Source organism: Morone saxatilis, unplaced genomic scaffold (assembly GCF_004916995.1).
Source record: "Morone saxatilis isolate NCDOM2014 unplaced genomic scaffold, NCSU_SB_2.0 Contig12, whole genome shotgun sequence".
Classification (NCBI taxonomy): Eukaryota; Metazoa; Chordata; class Actinopteri; family Moronidae; genus Morone; species Morone saxatilis.
Genome location: NW_023339674.1, coordinates 23,685,960 through 23,705,942, shown reverse-complemented (window position 1 = coordinate 23,705,942; position 19,983 = coordinate 23,685,960). Strand labels below are relative to the sequence as shown.

At 38.4% G+C, this 19,983-nt stretch overlaps 2 protein-coding genes across 2 annotated transcripts in view; both read right to left on the bottom strand.

Annotated features, from left to right (window-relative positions):
• hs2st1b (heparan sulfate 2-O-sulfotransferase 1b) overlaps positions 1-1,810 on the bottom strand; it is a 9,627-nt gene extending 7,817 nt beyond the window's left edge. Inside the window, exon 1 of the mRNA XM_035653950.1 lies at positions 1,174-1,810. Within this exon, the coding sequence (XP_035509843.1) occupies positions 1,174-1,297 (124 nt within the window). The 5' untranslated portion in view covers positions 1,298-1,810. The remainder of the gene's footprint in view (positions 1-1,173) is intronic.
• Positions 1,811-8,461: 6,651 nt separating this feature from the next.
• Positions 8,462-12,131, bottom strand: LOC118322273 (claudin-18-like). The gene is made up of 5 exons (XM_035653917.1): positions 11,912-12,131; positions 10,311-10,475; positions 9,600-9,735; positions 9,405-9,518; positions 8,462-8,781 (listed from the first exon to the last, which is right to left on the bottom strand). Exons 1-5 carry the CDS (start codon positions 12,129-12,131, stop codon positions 8,643-8,645), a joined length of 774 nt encoding a protein of 257 aa, XP_035509810.1. The 3' UTR covers positions 8,462-8,642.
• Between the last annotated feature and the right edge of the window lie 7,852 nt (positions 12,132-19,983).

Sequence of the window (19,983 nt, the reverse complement as noted above, 5' to 3'; positions counted from 1 at the left end):
TCCCCGGCTCCTCCCACCACGTGTCGAAGTATCCTTGAGCAAGATACTGAACCCCAAAGCATCGGTGTGTGAATGTGTGAGAAAGGGCGAATGTGGCATGTAGTGTAAAAGCACTTTAAGTGGTTGGAAGACTAGAAAGGCTCTATACAAGTACAGTCCATTTACCATTTACCAGCCTTCAGTCGAACCCAGGAGATTCTATTAAAGGGAGAAGTAAATTAACTGTAAATACATTTAGCCACAAATACATAATTCCGTACTTCCCAGTCCACTTTCAGCTGTTAGTGGCATACAGTATTTCCTAAACACTACAGGTCTGCTATACAGTAGATGTCCACTTTTAGGATCCAAGATGAAGAAGAAAAGCTTCAGGTGAGGACATTTGTTGTTTTTGGTTTGATGTGAGTCACATGAACTCAATGCAGGTACAGGCATGTGTAATGCAGCTTGTTCGATGGGCCTGTTTGGACTTGAGTGAACACAGTTTTTGCATTTGTAGATTGTTGCACCCCTACAAGTATGGTATTTTTATAATCAATCAAATCGAGAACTTCATAGATTTATCTATTAATCATTTGGTAGAAAATAGTGAAAAATATATATGGATCTATATTTGAGACGCTGAAAACAGCTTTTTCTCTCATTGTTTCATGAAAAATGACTAGCAGGCAATCATTTATCTGTTGATTGAATTGACTGAATTGAATAATTGATTAGTCAACTAATCATTGCAGCTCTAACATATTGTGTAGTGTGATTATTTGGGTCAAAACATGTATACTCTGACATATCTTTGTGTTTGCTCTGTAAAGCTTTGCTGCATGATCACATGAACACGACTCATCTCAATGCACTGACTGGCTGTACTGTAAATTAATGGATAAGACACATTTAGTCTTATGTTATTATGTATATAATGAGTTGTACTTATAAGCATATAAAACCAGGCAAAACATTTGTTCAAGCGCTTTGTATTAATGTCACAGGCCTCCTTCATATGCTCCAAGCACTAACACTCTCTCTCTATATAACACTATATACTACTCCAACCTTTTGCCAACAACATCTCCGACTGGAATATCATGTTAAAGACTCAAGCAGCACTTTGCATGAACACAATATCCATGCAATAACCTGCTCTTACACCGTTCACCAGCTTTGTTTTGGTCTTACCGAGTCTGGCTCTTGACTCCTCCAGTCTCTGGATCTGGTTCTCAATAAACAGCATCGCCACTCCGAATGCCAAAAGAGCCAAAAGCTGGAACTTGGGCGGCATCGTGGTCCTTAAAAGCCCCATCAAACAACCAGAGGAAGCATGCCGCGGATACCAGCAGTCAACAGTGAAACGCCTCAGGTCCGCCGCTAATGGCTGACCCAGCGAACGAGCTACAGGTTAACGCTGCCGACCAACTCACCTGAGTTAATTCACCTCAGGTAAATGAAAAGAAGTGTCGCTCATGTTAGCTGTTCGGCGCCATGAACTAGTTGACAGTTAACAGGATGAACTGAACGTTAACCACCTAACATTAGCTAGCCTCTCCGCTGACTCTCATTATAAAGCCCCGTAAAGCTCATGCTAACGTCATCTCTAAAACGCAGACGGCAGTCACTCGGCGTTGTTCATTGCGGTTTGTGTTCTTTTAACTCCAGCGACAGCCTGCAGGGTCGACCTAGCTCCGGCCATTTAAATGCTGGAGGAGCGCAGAGCGTCAAAAGTGCCTCCAAACTCCATTACTGTAGTTACTGTACCGTTGCACAGGGATTCATACGCTTGTTGCAGCGAGGAGCATCGCTGGAATCTAGCAGCTTCTTCTTCTTCTCATTGGCGGTTTGCAAACCAATCTTTGTTAGGTGCATTACCGCCACCTGCTGGACTAAACAAAGACAACAAAAACAAATGAACTACATTCTCTCTATTATTCCTGTTATTTTTAGTATGTTGGTTAATTAAAGAATTAAAGGATTATGTACTGTTCATTATTTTTTACCTTTGATCGTATTTGCTGCGGTCTATTAATACATGTTTGACAGTTTCCGGTTTATTACAATGAGTGCGTAGTCCACTAGCATGCTTGCCTATGATATGGAGTGCATCTCTTCCTTTGGGCTCCTGCTCTGTAATCCACCAATGTCTACATGTTTTTGTACATTGTGAAGATGTCTTCCAGTCCCAGTATTCGTGACAGTTTTGCGTATATGATCCTTTATGATTGTTTTAACTCTTCTGCTTTGCTTACTGGTACTTGTATGTAAATGTGCTGTCATTTATTTATTTTTTGCCAATATATCCACCTTCTCATAGGCAATGACAGACATCTGACAGTAGTACATGAGACAGATCAGGTCTGTGAAAATATCCACCGGGCCTTAACGGAAACAACCAATCAGAGCCGAGAAAGATATAAAGACACTTTTTGAAGATTTTACCATGACAGACCTTTTATATTGGTGTTGTGTATAACCCTATAGGTCACATGTGAGTTAGATACTCAACCTATGATACACTAAATCAGGCAGGCTCAGGTAATATTGAAGGCAATTTGTAAAAGTTTAGCTCAAGCAATGAGAATGTAGTTTCCTCAAACATTTTACAGAATGATAGTGATTTCAGAGGAACATATCTCTGATTAGGAGACAATGCATTGTGGTAGCAGCTGATCTGAAACTCAGATGTCCAATGACAGCACAGAGCAGTAGCAGGACGAAGAAAAGCATGAACTCTGCTATCTAAACCACTGATTACAGTTATGTTATTCTCAAATAAGTGTACTTCCTGATCCACTGTGAGGAGGGAAGTGTGTTGAAATACTTAACTATATTATCAGAAAATTGGGGATGTATCAGGCAACCGTAAGTTCTCTTCTAAATGTTTTGTGGATGTGAGATTGTGTCGGACAGCTAGGTCAAACAGTGCAAGAGGTCACTGGATGTGACCTCCTGTGTTATAATAAAGAGATGGGAACTTACTTATAGTATGTACAAAAGGGGAATGGTCAATGTGAGGCGTTTGTGGTTCCAGATCAACTGGATGTAATTGAAGGCCATCCATGCTGAAAGTGATGATAGTAAGGCTTTCATGTGTTGTGAAAAGTGATGATAATCCAGTCTTTATTGTCTTTGCTGGTAATGAAATTCCTATTATATATATATATATATACTATCAAGGCAGTATTATAGGAATTATATATATATATCTACTACAAACCAGAGAAAATCCATGGGTCATTGAATGAAGGAACAATACAATACAATGTGATTTGCATATGGAAAACTAACAGCCCTGTTTTGTTTTTTGTGGACATTGTCAGCCCAAAACTCCACCAGCGTCCATCAGTGACAAATAGAAAGAAAGAGTAGGCTAACTAAAATGAAGACATGTGTCAGCAAGCTTTATTCACAGATTATCAATATAGTTATATAACTGATATAATGAATATTTGATCTGGAATTAAAATAGACCTTTTCTATGGGGATTGTGCACTGATATGACTATGCAAATGTAGTCAGGAGGCTGCTTTCTTTAACAGATAAATATAAGTACATATAATAAAGTTTAATACTCTTTAACATAATTTAACATTGCTGCTTGCCACAGTATTGTAAATCACAGCACTGTGCTGGAGAATCTTTGCAGTGATACCAGTATATTACCACAAGCATTTTTTCGGTGTTATATAATAGAAAGTTTTCGTATCAGATAACATATACGCTGATACGATACACCTGCGACAGGCAAATATCGGCCAACCAATATATCGGCTGAGTTCTAATTCATTCTGTGAACACTCCTTTAGCATAGTTTCAATTGGTCTTTGGTCTTTTTTTCCCCATACATTTTTTTGGGCATGTGCACGACTAAAGACCAAGATCAACTGAAATCTAAAAGGCTTTAAACCTGCAATATATATTTTGGCCACTTAGGAGCAGCAGAATCAAACCATAAACCCAAAGAATAAGCACTCCATGAACATGGAAATCTGACTACCATCAGACTTACCTTTAACCACATTACCACATCTGTGCAACCAATGCAGGCAGATTCAACCATAGTCAGGGCTTGTTGAAGTAAATTCTGTATCTTTCTCATCTCCATGCAGGTCTTCCTACAGTGACTGAAGTGCTTTGTGGGATTTAAAGTGTTTATAGCAACTGAGGGATGACAGCGCAGATGTAAGAAACCAGGATTCATTGTTTAGCAAATGTATACAGTGAGTCTGACTGTGCTCTGCTTTGTTCATTGCCAACAAGCCGGTAGGAATTCAAACTGATCTAAATACAATTTTTTAGTTATTTTGTAGTTATTTTTTGGCCTTTTTATTGCCTTTATTTGATAGGGACAGCCGACAGGAAAGGGGGGCAGAGAGAGGGGATGAAACGCAGCAAAGGGCTGCAGGTCGGATTCGAACCCTGGGCCGCTGCAGCAAGGACTCTGCCTCAGTACATGGGTTGCCAGCTCTACTGACTGAGCTAACCAAGCGCCCATCTAAGTCAAATTTGACTTGAATTTCTGTTTTGTTAACAACCTGCAGATACTGGATGTGCAGCCAGTTTCCACAGAGGCTTTTAATCAGCTACATCACTACAGTGGCCTTCCCATGCCAGCTGATACTGTATAATTCCTGCATGCTGAGGTTGGTGGTGTTTAAGCTCTGGGGGCTGAGGAGAGGCAGTAGAGGTGATGAGAGCACCAGTGGCTGGAACAGAGAGTAAGGGACCAGGTTGTGGGGGGACGGTGCCACGGTGCCAGTACTCAGCTGTGTTCGGGGCTTACCTTGGGGGTTAGAAAACCTTCCCTCCCTGGGATCTATCCACTAAACTCAGTGCAGGGTCAGTATGTGCACCACCTTTCTTTGTCCTTCGCAGGTGTATTTATGTTATGCAAGTCTCGATCTGACAATAAATCCAGAGTCAGAGAAAAATTGCCATGTCATATGTATTCATTAACTGACTACACTTCAAAGTAATCTGACCCAACCCTGAATGCATATTTACCAAATGTTTTACCCTTAAATGATGACTAATCAGTTATTCTTATAGTCTTTTTAGCCAACATTTGTAGTGGGTTTTTTTCTTTTCACACATGAGATGAAGGATTGGGAATTTATATTTTACTTAAGTAAAAGTAAAAGTACTGATAAGTAAATGTCCTGTATTTACTTAAGTTAAAATATTAGCATTAAAATAAAACTTTAAGTACCAAAAGTAAAAGTACTCATTATGCTGAATACCCATAATTAGCATAACTATTGTTTCTGGGTAGCTTAATCTGGAACTCTGCAAACCTTCCACACTTTTCAGAAGAATTATTGCATAGCGTTGGTTTTGTTTAGCAACCAGTTTTTAGATTTATTCTCCTCTGTTGCCAGAAAAAAAAAGTTAGACTTTTCCACAGAACCTTCTCTTTATCTGAGGCAATGTGTGGCAGTGTGTAAGCCCTCTTACTTCCTCTCAAACAAATCAAGCCCTCTCACACATGGATATGCTAATATGCTAATTGAGAAACAGAAGTCTAGAATATGATATTTAGATTTATTTCAGTCTCATCTTTGCCATCTGAGATCTATCGAAACTGTATGGAATCATTATTAGCCAATGCAGATCTTCTGTCTAATCTGTATTCCCTCGGTCCCAGGTTGAATAAGATAAGATATTCCTTTAATAGTCTCACAATGGGGAAATTCCAAATGGGATTTGACATGAGACCCTCTACCTCTACTGTTGCCTGGCAGAAGTCAGACTCATTCTCCTCAAAACCTGCAGACTTTAGGGGGAAATATATACTACCAAGTATCACACAGACCAGTTCTCTTGTTTTTCGACCAAAAAGGCTTAACAGTTTTGAACTATGATAGCACTGTACTTCCTCCTCCTCCACTGCTCTTTAATGTGTTTTGTATTGTTACTGGAGAGATTAATGTGGCTAAGCTTGATGCGGCGTGTCCTAGCCTCCACCCACAACTGCCCAGCTCCATTGTTTCACTACTTACCTTCAGGGTCTGTTCTGCCTGAGCTGGAGCACTGCTGTTCCCTGAGCTCCACTCAATGACAACAGCACCTATAACCGTGTCACCTGTGTCACCTTAACTTGTCCCTCGCTGCTGCTTAGAGCTGACACTTTGCTACTGAGATACTGTAAGAACTGAGGGAGACTGAGGCAAAGATAATAAACTAAAGCACAACAGCCTTCAGCTCTTTATTGTTGTATCTGACTCGATTATAGCAGTGCCATTGCATAACTGACATATACTGTAACAACAGCACAAATAGGTTGCTGTAATGCTAATCACTGAGACAATATGTGCTGTGAAGCAGTTGTATGATCAGTTTTAAATTGCATGCAGAATTTGAAACGTGTCAGTTTTAAAAAATGTGCAAGCAAAAGAAAAGCATTAAATCTGCGTAATTGTTTGGGGCTAATGGGATAAGTGGTGGTGACTGTCTGGCTCACAAGTTTAAGACAAGTAAATTACACCACATACATTTTATTGGAGTACAAAAAATGTATCAACACAGTCTGGGTGATCTGTAAAAAGGAGGATAGTGAGAAGATGAAGAAGGGCATCGGGGATCTGATCATGCTTAACATGCTCCACTAACAGTAAATCACTCAATCACACGTCTCACTTCACTAACAGAGCAGTGATGCATTTCTCAGTCAGTAGGTGGGGCCAGAGCTCCAAGGATGGGGATAAATTAGCTGGGTCTACAAAGTCCAATCTTACCAGAAACTGTACCAAGAAAGAGTAATCTTTTTCACCCGAATGTTAACTGAAACTCCTGCTGACAAAATCTAAGAAGTGACGGTCCCAAAGGTTGGTCTTGGTAAAGATCAGTTCAACATGTGCAGTGAATCATATCATGCTTTTAGATCTCTTCTCTTCCCCATCTTACCAAAGCATAATTATATTAAGCAATAAAATAAAACTCTGAAGCCGAAAAGGAGCTTTAAAAGGTTTGTCACATGCAGAGTCATTACTTTGCTACAATTAAATTAAAACAATTAATGACTCACTTTTAGTGTGATTAAATGTTACCACCTACTTATTACTAATTGATTAATTATAATTAATTGTATTATCAAGAAATGTGATTTCATGCAAATTATCTAAACCCTTTTCTGCCTGTTCCCTGGGAAATAAAGACATATCCCAATGGACTACCAGAGACTGTGCTGCCCTATCAAAGACCAGTCCAGATCCATACAGAGCACAGTGTCTGACCAATGAACAGGGCTGACACATCAAAGATGCAGTGTCTATCTGAGGGGAGCCATTTACTATATTCTATTACCCTGGAACAACGTGGCGATTATTTTATCATATGGTGCTGGAGGGCTGGAGATAACAGCTAACTACCATGGATAAACTGATGACCACTGCATTTTCTATTGATAACACTAATCGGATAAACAACAACACAATAATCAATATGGTTATTTATGTCAGATGTTTTGATTCTCTCTTTTATGATACGCACAAATTAAATTAACTTTTTCTGGTGGACATTGGTTGGTTTTGAATTTTCTCCTACATTTCTTTCATTTTAAATATTTTCTGGTAAATGTTTTAATTACATTCTGAAACAGTGATTGTCTTCACATACTCACAACAACAACAACAACACATACTATGTTTTTTATAGGTGTAACAATAGAGTTATCATTACATTACATATTACACACCATTATGAGGGCAGACATCAGGATGGTGTTGCAGGTGCTGTTTGTAAAAGCATTACCAAGTTACTGATTAAAGTTCTGTTTCAGTATTAACACCTGGCTAGTTTCTAACTAGCGATTCAGTAAATTGGCTTACACCATTAAAACTAACAATGCGTCTTAGCTACCAAAGACTTTAGTAATGTGTAAATTGTAATTAAGAATCATAGTTGGTAAACTGTGTATTAAAATGACCAAACAGTCCTTTGTTAAAGTAGGTACGACTTTGTTTTATTTATATGTACATACACAGTGAAATACATTCAAATCTGATTAAGATAACACAACCAACGTTATTTGGTCATTTAAGCTAACATAAGTGGCACAATGTTCTGTAATTAAAGCTACATTGAATTAGTTTTGGTAAAATGTAATTTTTAACAAGTTCACATCATTATGATACAGCATTTTGAAGTGTCAGGTAAGATAAGTTGAATATTCTCTCCAGTTTAAACTGGGGCTATATTAGCAAGCTAACGTTACTGTTGTTGGTGGTGAAGTTACACAGCAGTTACACCTGGCAGCCACTGGGTGTAAATGTTTAAGACAACTAATCTCTAGATGAGAAATAGTTTGTATAACCCTTTCTACACTACTCTACACTTATTCTGAACAGCCTTTAGGTTTCTAATTATTCATCTTTATTTTGTGTTACATGGTGATGGTGAATTTTGACTTCAACAAAATAACAGTCACACTTCTTTATTTGGCAAAAAGAACACTAAACAAATCACAAAACGGCATTTCAAAATTAGGATTATATGATGCTAAATTAAAAAAAATAGACCTTACATATTTCTGCCAAATTAAAGTACAGAGAAATAAAAAAATAACCGCTCTTCCCATGAATGCAGGCAAACAAGTGAAAAACTCATCACAGAGCTGTAGAATATAAAAAAGAGGTATCTATGAAAGTGAAATGATTCTACACGTAGTCAAATTTCTGGTTCTGCCTTCCGTCCATACTCTGGGCTCTGTAGGAGTCATTGTAGGCCGGACGGGGTCGGGTGTCAGACTTGTACATTGTGTGCTGAGAGGCGGCTTTGTAGGCCATCCCATCGTACCTGAAAAATATCAGGAAATAAGCAACTTTAAATAAAAAGTGAATTATCCAACTTCTAGACTCTCACTGGCTCTGCTATCTCTGTGTAGTCCACCATTCACATTAATATAGTCAAAAACAATATGATTGAAAACTCATTACAAGGAATAGGTGGACCAGGAGAAGAATATAGGGACTTTTGTGTATCGCTTTGCAAGCAGCCTTGTAAGCACTTGCAACTCTGCATTATATATGCAGAGAAAAAAAAACATACCAAAGGATCTGCATTTACATTTTGCTGAGTATGTGTCCTTAAATTTGAAAGGAAGATTTTTACTGCCCACAGCATAACAAAAATATATGCAGGGTTTTCACTTTATACTGTTGTTCGGCTTTGTCAGAAGCCAAGATTTCTGTCTTTAATTGCAATGAACATACAATCTGCACTGGTATTTTGCATGTAGCGCCTGCTTACTAGACATTTCTGTTGGATCTATTTAGCAGCTTACTCATCTCTGTTACTTTACTGTACAGGAGGAGAGAAGCTCTATCAAAGTTGCTGCCACCCCCCCTGGTACTCTTAAAGGTCAGAAAAGGTCACAGATACTACACAGTTATTGAGTCCTTCAGTGATATGGAACGTACCGTTGATTTTTCTCTGGAGTCATTCCACGGCAGGCCAGACACATCATGACGCCTCCAATGACCAAGATAGCTCCGCCGATCCAGCCCACGAAAAGAGCAGGGCCAAAAGTGTACCTGAAAGAAGACAGGGGTTATAGGAACATACAACAGAGCGCTCTGACAGATCTTAATCTCATCATCTTGATTTGACTTTACCTTGGAGTCAGAGATCCGGTAAGTCCACCAACACCGCCTCCGTACGTATCGAACCCACTGCCGGCATATGTTGTGAACCGAAAACTTTGCACAATCAAGTTGGCAAAGGCCGACACCCCAGCGATGCCACAGACTCCTAAAAATGAAGAATCATCAGTCAGTCACTCCAGGAATTCGCCAGCTTTTTTGGGGATTGTTGCAGCCTAATCTGCCAGATTCCACAGCAGCTTTTTTATTTGTGATGCATGTTGCAATGTTTTAAGACATTTTTTGCAATGCAATTGAATTAACTAAGTGAAAATTGCAAAAAGAAATAGCTGAGCTTATGATATTGTACTTTTTTGTATAGCTCTGTTCAAATCTGAGGTAACTTGTTCCAGTGAGAATAAAGTGGCACTGTTAGGACAAGATGAATGTGAAATGTTTGCATCACAAATGTCTGCATGGTCTGCATCTTCACAACTACAAGGAACAAGGAAGTGAGTCTGGCATTGTATGACTCAGTGTTTTGCGCAGGACACTACAATGATTCATCAAATATGCAGAGAAGTTGCGGTGATAAGATAGCATTACATGGTCACACAGAATTCCCAGGGATTGGTTGAATATGTGTTCATTGTTAGGATCGCAACTTCCTGGAGGGACTGATACGTGCAAAATGGTTTCACTGTCATAACAGAACTAGACTTTGTAAACAAAGCATTACTGCACCTGCAAGAAGGTTCAGGATCCCGGCTGTCAGAGTCATTGTGGCTTTGATGTTGTCCTCCATGTTCCCCATTTTCAAGCACTTCAGTGCAAATATGGCGATCAGGCAGCCGATGGCTCCGAGAACAATTCCAACAATCATCAAGGCCCGGACGGCTTGGAGCAGAGCTGGAAGTCAAAGTTACACCATTTAAAACATTCTCACCACATTATTTGCTCATAAAATTGATTTGCAACCTGTAAATGTAAAATGTTGGATAATAACATGAGTAGATTTACTCAGGTTCTGTAAGTAAGATTTATACTTCAACTCTTTCAGAGGAAAATATTTTTACTCCACTACATTTATTTGACAGTACTACTACTAGTTACTTTGCGTTTTAAGATTTCTGTACTAAACATACAATCATCAACAAATAAATGATGATGCATTTTCATCCATGAAACAAAAGGATGTAAGTCAAGTCAATCAAGATAATCTTTTATATAAAATATTTAATAATATAACATAATATATAATTAATGCTTTTCAATTCTGTACTTGAATGCAGAACTTTATATTGTAACAGTATTTTTACTCTCTGGTATCACATCTTTTACTAAGTAAAAGATCTGGGTGCTTCTTCCAATGTGGAATAAATCAGAGCACTAGAAATTATTTATAATCATGAACATTTTCAGCAATTAAAAACAACTAAAGATACACCACGGGCAGCAGCTTCTTTATTTCCATATAAAGTAAAAAAAAAAAAAAAAAACTCAGTATTTTCTTTCATCAGCTATGGCGGGACAGTTATTATTTCTATATTCCACTGATGATATTTTCTGACTTACACGAGAAATATCCTCACTTGTTTGCTGATATATCAACTCTGATATATCAAATATTACTAAGTTCTTCATCTTATTTCCATACAAAAGCAGTTCAACGAGCCGTACAGGACAATAAAACAATAAATCAGAAAGACAAAACAGTACAAATACACACATATTGTAGAACAACAATGCTAGGGCACAAATAAATTACTTTCTGGGAGTGATAAAGGGTGAGAATATGCTTTAAAAGAGGCTCAGAGACCTCAACGCTAATGGCATTCGTTTGCAATTAAATTAAAAAAAAGTAAAGTCAGACAAACAAATCTGCAGTTATATTTTTTCCAGTAGCAGCGATATAAAACAAGGCACCATTTAATAAAGCCTATTGACCTAAATGTCATCTCTCAATGGCCTGAGATATTGTACCTGTATTATTCTAGACTTAAGCCTTTAAGACCTTATATACAATATGCTCTACACTACATTCAGCTGTTAAGTACAGAGTGTGGAAATGTACTTTACATTGTGTGACACTCCGGTAAAGCTTGTGCTTGCTCAGCTAAGCTTTGGATGTCTCATCAAATTTCCATTTGATTCCGGAGAGACACCATCTTTTCTGCAGTCGACTGCATTTTTATGCAGGGAGGGAGGATGGAGAAAATCTGCCCTAAAACCTCCCAAATATTCTAAAGTACCTTCCAAGGTCCTTTGGAAAATGTTCTCCTTAATCCAACATGTGGAGAAATATTCGATAAACGTCTCTTTCTCTCTAAGTGTAATTCTCTTACCTGGCAGTCCCAGTATGGTAAAATAAGGCCTGCACTGTGTTGTACCGTACGATGTCCCTACACACGAGTTCCATAACCCAGAATATGTGTAAACATTTGTTACAACTGTAAAAGATCGGTCCTGCAAGCTCCACATGTCCATTGCCGTTGCAGCTGTTATTAAGAATTGCCCCAATGCAGACAACATAAATCCTATTAACTGAATCATTGAGGCAGCCATTTTAGATGTCCCGCTCAAACAAAGTTAACCAACCAGTGTGATGGAGGTAAAATGGCAGTGTCTGAGCTCCCGCTTATCATTATGTATGTTTCAACAAGGAACAGGTCTTATCAGATGTTTACCTAAAATTTTCATGAGTCTTTGTCCCAGTTTCGGGAAACGGTGGCAATGTGAATTTCCACCCCTTCGTAAGGAAGGGTGTGGTCTGACCTTTCATCATTATTTTCCCATCATTCTAAGGTAACGCGGAACTGAAATGGTTTGATATATATCATTCCTCTCAGTCTATTAATGTTTTTACCAGTGACAACTTGATGATATAACTGCTTATTTTATTTCCCCCCCAATAATGAACCAATATTCCAAATAAGTAACTGTACAATAGAACATAAAAATGCAGCCATAATGGCCTATTTGCTTTAGATTCTGTAGAAGTGGCAATAGTTACGTTTGGTGATTTCCTGCATTCAACCAACAAAATGATAAATATTTTTTTGTTAGTTTTTTGGTTTTTTTTGTGTTTCCCTGTGGTATTTTTGTTGATGTTGTTTCTGTGTTGTTAGTAATGAATAAAATCATACCTGGCAGTCCCAGAATGGTGAAATAGGGTCGGCACTCTGTGAAGCCAGAGCTCTGGCGGACACATGACCTCCACAGGCCCGAATATGAGAACACCGCCGTCACAGGGTTATCAAAGAGGTCTTCCGTCGCCCACTGGTCCATGCCAGTCGCAGCAATTATTCCCGCCACCCCTAACAAACTCAGCAGGAAGCCCATCACCTGACAAAGAGTAGCTGCCATGGTGCTGTCTTTCTCAAACGCTCTGAAGTCAAAAACGGCCTCTCCTCAGCACTGGGCTGTGTGTTTGAATATGATATCAGCAGGTGTGAAGTCGAGAAGGACTTCACCAGTGACCCTGCTTGTTTGCACACAGCCAGTTATGTACAGAAGTTGGGTGGAGCATATTAGTATCAGTAAAATAAGGTTAATGTTGCTTACTAGTTCTCTAACTACTAATCATACAGAGTCACTGTAATAATGTTTTAATAGAAATATTCTTTGTCCAAAACCTCTGGACAGTTATAATGACTGCTACTCCAGCTGTACAGCTGCTGCTGATGTGTTGGCAGAACTTAAACGTTAAATTCAATTTGTTATCAGTCCACATGAACGCACAATTTTAAGTTCAGTTCAGATCAGTTTTTGTTATTTCACATGAAAGATTTGTGTATTTGTTTTATTCTCTGCGTTCTCATCATTGTTTTCAATAAAAAAAAAAAAGATGTGTCATGTACATCTGTGCACCAATCAGGATTATGGATTATTTTAATCAAATTGTGATGACACTTGTAGGTCATGTGTTTATGTTGCCTTACCATAGTCAGTTAAATCTGATCAAACCACACCGGGAATGTTTGCTCTCTGGCAAGTTAGATGCTAAGTTTTTTTTTTGAGTCTGACAACTGCTCAAAGCCAAGAAATGGCAAATTGTAGGTGAATTGTTGTTTTCATACTTCGGTTTTTGTGTGGATTAAACAAATGAGATGTGAACTTTACAGGTGCTGGAATACTTATTTTGTTACCTTTGTAAAGAACCATGCCGAGCTAACAAGCTGCTGGCTGCAGCCCTTTGTATTCTCATCTGACTCTCCACCAGAAAGTGTAAAAGCATATTTTCCAAAATGTAAAACTATACCTTTAATACATTTCTCTTTATCTTTAAGTGTTTCTTATTAGTCATGAATATGTAATGTTTTTGAGAAATAGCCTACTATAGGGGCTTTAAAAAAGCTGTTCTTGGCGGAACAGTTATTCATGTTTTCCTTATCTCCTGACATTAGACATACAGTCTTATTTTTTTATGGCTGACAAAACCATGCATATCAAGCATACTGTATCCTGTTTACAGCATCTTGGTTGAGTCACATCCTAATGATGGGAAACCTGAACATGTGATGCAGCCATGTGTCAATACCAGCCAGGATACTCAGGCATCCTACTCATGTATCATAGGCATGTAAATATTTCCCCAATTTAAAGCTGTTTTTTTTTCTTTACAGCCTGACTACTTAGCAAAATTCCAAGGTAGATCAACAATGCACTGTTTTTATCCAGGATAGCAAGATGTACAGAAACACTCTGAAAAAAGGTTTTAATATGAGCCTCCATGCATGCCAATAAAATGCAACATACTGATACATTAATCCAGTGGTTTTCTAAAACTTTTGGGCATTCCCCCCTTCAAAAGCCAAAAAAAGTCTACACCCCACAACTTGTATCAATCATTAACAATGACAGGGGAAGCAACTAATAAAAAAGGATCCAAGTTGAATTTTAGTGAAATAAAGGTCAGCACGATAGCATCAGCAAACTCTTGTTTGTTTATTTTCCCGACATAAATCACATTGATTCAACGTAGTTTTAATCCATATTATTTCCTCTCGTCAGTCATCCCCCCCCTGCAGTGGCTGTATTCCCTCTAAGGGGGCCCGCCCCACAGTTTGACAACCACTACATTAAACAGAGTCAGTCGTTAAGTTTCTTAAAGTTTCAAAGTTTTCTTATAAGTTATTTTGGTGTTATTATGTACAAATGTGTAACTTAGACTGTTTAGATTGTTTTGTTTCTGAAACATTTGCACTTTAAATATTGCTCTACAGTATGTGTCAGCCAGGCTGTGTTAAGCGATACTAGATGACACTGTTGTCGGGGTGGGTGCTCTGTATCGTTGTGCCACCAGTAGCCAGTCAGGCAAAGGTAAATACTGATATGATTGTAGTGAACTGAAACCAATTTGCCTGTGGCTGATATGTCGAAGAGAACATGCACAACACCGGGACTGAATCGAAACTGGGTTGGGGCCTTGTGCTGAGTAAAACACAACCTGCTGCTGAGTGTCTAATGAACACACAGGACTGTACATTTGCTAAACTGAAGATTTAGTGTTATTTATTGTCTCAGGAGATGTAAAAGTTGTGTTATAGGTTTACATATTTTCTCCACTTCATGAACAATAACACTTATAGTTAAGTATGATAAACCTATTTTTTATGCCCTCCTAATGAAGTTAAACAATGTTTCTGACTGCTGGAGGTAAAATAAACACTGCCACACACAAATTATTCACTTTTATACATGACAGGCAGCAGACTACCAGTCAGCCAGTGAGTACACACTCAAGCTCTGCAGCCAAATAATGTTCAAATCAACATGTTTTTTTTTATTTTTTAAAGATAGCAAAAAGGCTGAATTTCAGGAGATTACATATATACAGTATATATAGTGGACAGAACTTCCAGGTCTGTGAAGTGAATTCGCATTTTATCTAATGGCCAGCAGGGGGCAGCTCCATGGGCTGCAAAAAAAGTCTAATAGTATGGAGTCTTATGGAGAAATGACCCAATTTCTGACTTCAGTTATTAGCTTAGTAAACATTTTTGAGTCTTTCATACAACATGATGTCCATTGTGTAAAAGATGTTTACATTTAGAGTAAAATACACAATAAAGCAGAGTGTGCTGTAGGGCGTGGCTACCTTGTGACTCACAGACTATTTCTCACATAAAATCTTGTGACAGATTTTAGTCTACTGTATTTCTGTAATACATATAAGTGTATGACCAGGCAAGCCACCATTGTTTCCTGCTACGGACAAGTCAAAAGCAGCCAATGACTGCAGGATGGTTTGAGTTATTCATCCGAAACAGCCAATGCACCAGCTATGCATTATTGGAAGCTAGCTAGCAATGGACGCATCAACCGTGTGTTGAAAATGACGTTTGCTGTTTATTCAGTGGCACTGAGCTGTGACCACTGATTCCTTCAGCACACACTGTGAAGAGAGCTGGTGGAGGTTTTCTCCTGTGACAGACCCACACTAATTTCAGGGGAAATTGTGTGATAATAGAACTGTAATACAGAAACTGGAAATGAACTCTTCAGTTCTTTACAGATCCCAAGACTTTAGTTTGTTTCTCCCATACTATTGTTTTTATATTTGAAATTGTAAGCATTGATCAAATCATTATTTTTCAAATCTAAATAGGGATAAAAGAAAGAAAAAAATAACCAAACTGAACAGCAACTCTGAACTTTGGTGTTCTGAGTTTTACCAAGTTGGGTTATGTGCTTTTTCACTTATTACGTACAGTACAAGTTAACAAGCTTGCAAAGCTACTACTGATGCCTTCGGCTATCTGTATCCAGCCCTCACCTGCTGGTTGCAATCCGTTAGGAGTGTCCCAGAAATATCTAGCTTTTTAGCTGCTAAATGCTTCACTATGAGGGAAAAATTATCTGTGTTTGTCCTTACAAACATCCCTTCTTGTAGAATATATTTTATCCATTTTTATTATAACAAGACTCTACAGCCATGCTAGTGGCTTTGCGGGGCTAGATGAGGGGAATGAGGGAATCAAGTCATCAGGATGCATGGGAACCATGTATGTCTGTGCAAAATGTCATGGCAATCCACCCAGTATTGTTGAGATATATTGATCTGGACCAAAGTGGTGAACCAACCAACTGACATATCAAATGACCAAGTCATAGCACGGCTAATAATAAAAAGGAGCAGCTTCACTTCAGTTGAAACAAACAGTGGTTAAAACATTTTAAGGGGTTAAAACATGGTAGTGATGCAGTCCTACAAACAGTATGTCATATAGCAGAGCAGGTAGCATAATCTTTGTCATTTTCTCTGACTTTGGTAAAAAAAAAGAAAAAAAGTTTGGGTGACAGATTTTGAAAGACAATTTCCACACCAACTTCTATCTTGAACTCCAGTCAAGAGCTCCATTACCGCTCAGGCTACAATAAGAAAACACTAGAAAGAGATGTGCTGAAATGATGAAAGGCTGTCTCGGAAAATGGTAGAAAAATGGCCCATTTACTTTCTTCCACCTTTTGGGTATCTAAATGGATTTTTATTCAGTAATCAGTGCACTGCTGCCGGATGGACACTAGAGGGCAGAGTGAGTGCAGAGAACACGGCAGCTGTCGCAGCAGGGAGCAAACTTGCTGGGAGTGTGATAAGAAGGCCTTTCACGTAACGAGGCCTGGAGTGAATGTGCTATTTCTCTGAGGGCATCAGGAACTTTTACAAAATATGAGCAGGTCAGGAGGAGGACAATCAGGATTTCAGTACGTATTTCCTTCTGTGCATAAGGGTGCATGTGACAGCCATCCGTATGAATTAACATTGTTAAAGCATTTGGTTGAAGAGAAAACAGCCAGAAGGCAGAGTGAGTGATCTAGTGTGGTGAATGAGTTCCCACTCTCACCCACTTAAAACCTCCAAACAATGAACACTACCTGGGCAGCCAGGGAGGCGAATGCACACACACGCACACACACACACACACACACAAATCTGTTACATTTGAAGAATGAGAGAAAACTTCAAAAATCCCTGAGCAATTAACCAATCACAGTCCAGCAGGACAGTGTGACAGAGTGCACACATCATTGGTCGACAGGCTCGCATCCGTTATGCTTTCAGTGGGGCGAGATCTAAATTAGAGAGCCAATTAACTCTGCTAATAGCCCTCTCCTATTTAATCTGGAAGACAATGGGGATTGAAGAAGAAGCTTTTACAATATCCTCTTTCTGCCACGATTCTGAGGGTCTGCGTTTGCCTCCTTGTTTTCACTTCAATTAGCCCAGTGCTTTCTATGATTAAGTACCTATAATTATTTTTCAATTAAGGCTTTGATCTGGTGTGTACTGTATACAGCTCCTTAGCGTACATGGAAGAATGAGGATGAAACAGTAAATTTGTTCCCTTCTGTGTTGTGTTGATGAGGGTGCAAGTGAGATTAAGCTTGCAGAGCAGCTGGGAGAGCTGCTGCAGACACAGAACTTGATCAAACATTGACCACATTTTTCTTCGCTCTTTCCAGCATCAAACTTTTTCTTCAGTCAACAGTAACAGAGCTACTTATATTCAATGTGGCAGGGATGCTGATGAGAGAATTAACTTGTCATGTGAAAGCATTTCATAACTGTTCTTTTTTTTTTTTTGTAGATTCATAACTGTTTTGTTTTTTTTGTAGATTTGTAAAACGATACAATGGTATGCTCTTATTTTTCCCAAGAAACTGACACAATTTGCCAGCCTGAAAAACAGTTAAAAATCTATATGAAAGGACCAATTTGAAGCTGTGGCCCAGTTCCATGCTATATACCAATTCTAATGTTCAGCCAGTTTTGTGTAAGTAATACATTCACACTGCAAAAGTGACTAAATTACATATACTCAAATGTCTATTTTTATATAGAACATTTGTATTTTGAGTGTGCTGTTGATGGACACTATTGTCCCACAATGCAATGCATGAAGGAAATATATAAATAAGGAGACATTTACAGTGGCCAATATGCAGATAGTAAAACAGCTGCATAAATATAATGTAAAACAAAATAATTAAGGATCAAATCTTTAGAAAAATATTAGATTTTCTCTTTGGGATTTATTTATTATTTATTACCAATACCACCAACAGTGTTTAGACTGTTTATAGTTTTGTGTTTTTATTTATATTGTGTCTGCATAGTTGCCCTCACAGGGATAAATAAAGTTGTATTGAATAAAACTGAATTGAATTGAACTGACATCCATTCCTTGGACTTTTAGTATAGTAACTACTACTACGAATAGTTTTACAACTCTACTGTACCAACAATGTACTATGACAATTTATATTATATAGTACATATACTGTATACAGTTATATAGTAGTATCGAACTGGGACACATTTTGGTGTCTGGTGTGTTTGGCAGATGTTGGCAGAGTTGCTACCTGAGTTTGTTTAACTATTCACTATTCATTCAAAACACTAACTTTTCATTGCAACCTGGAAACCCCAAAACTCACTCCAATTTAAGGCAGTATGCTTGTGGTCAGCCAAACTGTCAGGGGGGTGGCAGAGCTACCATAGAGGGATGCAGCACACAGAGAAGCATATTTTCCCATTTGTGGTCTGATAACAGATCTGTCATTTGCTCCTTTTAGTATGCAGTAACTAAGTAATGGAAATAATCAGCATATGTTGAACACTTATTGCAATAGTTATAATAAGAAAACCTTTTGCATACATACATAAAATGTAAAAATTTCAATATTTACCTCTCAAATGGTAAAGCAATATAAAAACTAGCATAAAAGCCAAGTGCAGCATTCAGTACAAACACTCATTATTAAGCTAAGTTGCCTGACATGCACTGAGACTTTCATATATATTGCTTTAGTGTGCAGCTAGCAGGTCTTTTGCTCATATTTGTACCCTGACTTTGACTTTATACTTTCCTAAAACTCTTGGGTGGTGCACCAAGGCGGAGGCAAAGATCAGTCAAATAAAGCAGAATGTGCCAGTAAAACAAACGAAACAAGCAAAAGTGCTTGATCCTCTCGTGCACAACGAGGTACTTAATAACACTTACAGGCTTTTGTAATTCCTCTGTTTACCTAGCTACCTGACCTGGAAGGTAGATCAGAAGCGCGGTGACGTGCAGGGTAAAATGACAGTCTGGGTTAATTATCTGTAAGGCTGCGAGGATTAGAGGAATTCACAATAAATGCAACCCTGAGGGTGGCGAAGAGGTAACACATGCTTTCTAACGGGAAGCATCTAATACCAGCAGAAAGGAGCTATATTGAAAGTCAGGCTCAAATCTTAATAAGTGGTTTTTATCTACATATAGGAGATCATATTTATATTATATATTTATTGATGAGAGGTTTCCAGTGCATGAAAGTTTACTTCAAACTGGTATTCATTAATAGGAAGAACCATCAAGTAAAAGCAAGTTTCATACCCATCCCACCTGCAAATCCTATTAAAAGTTTTCAA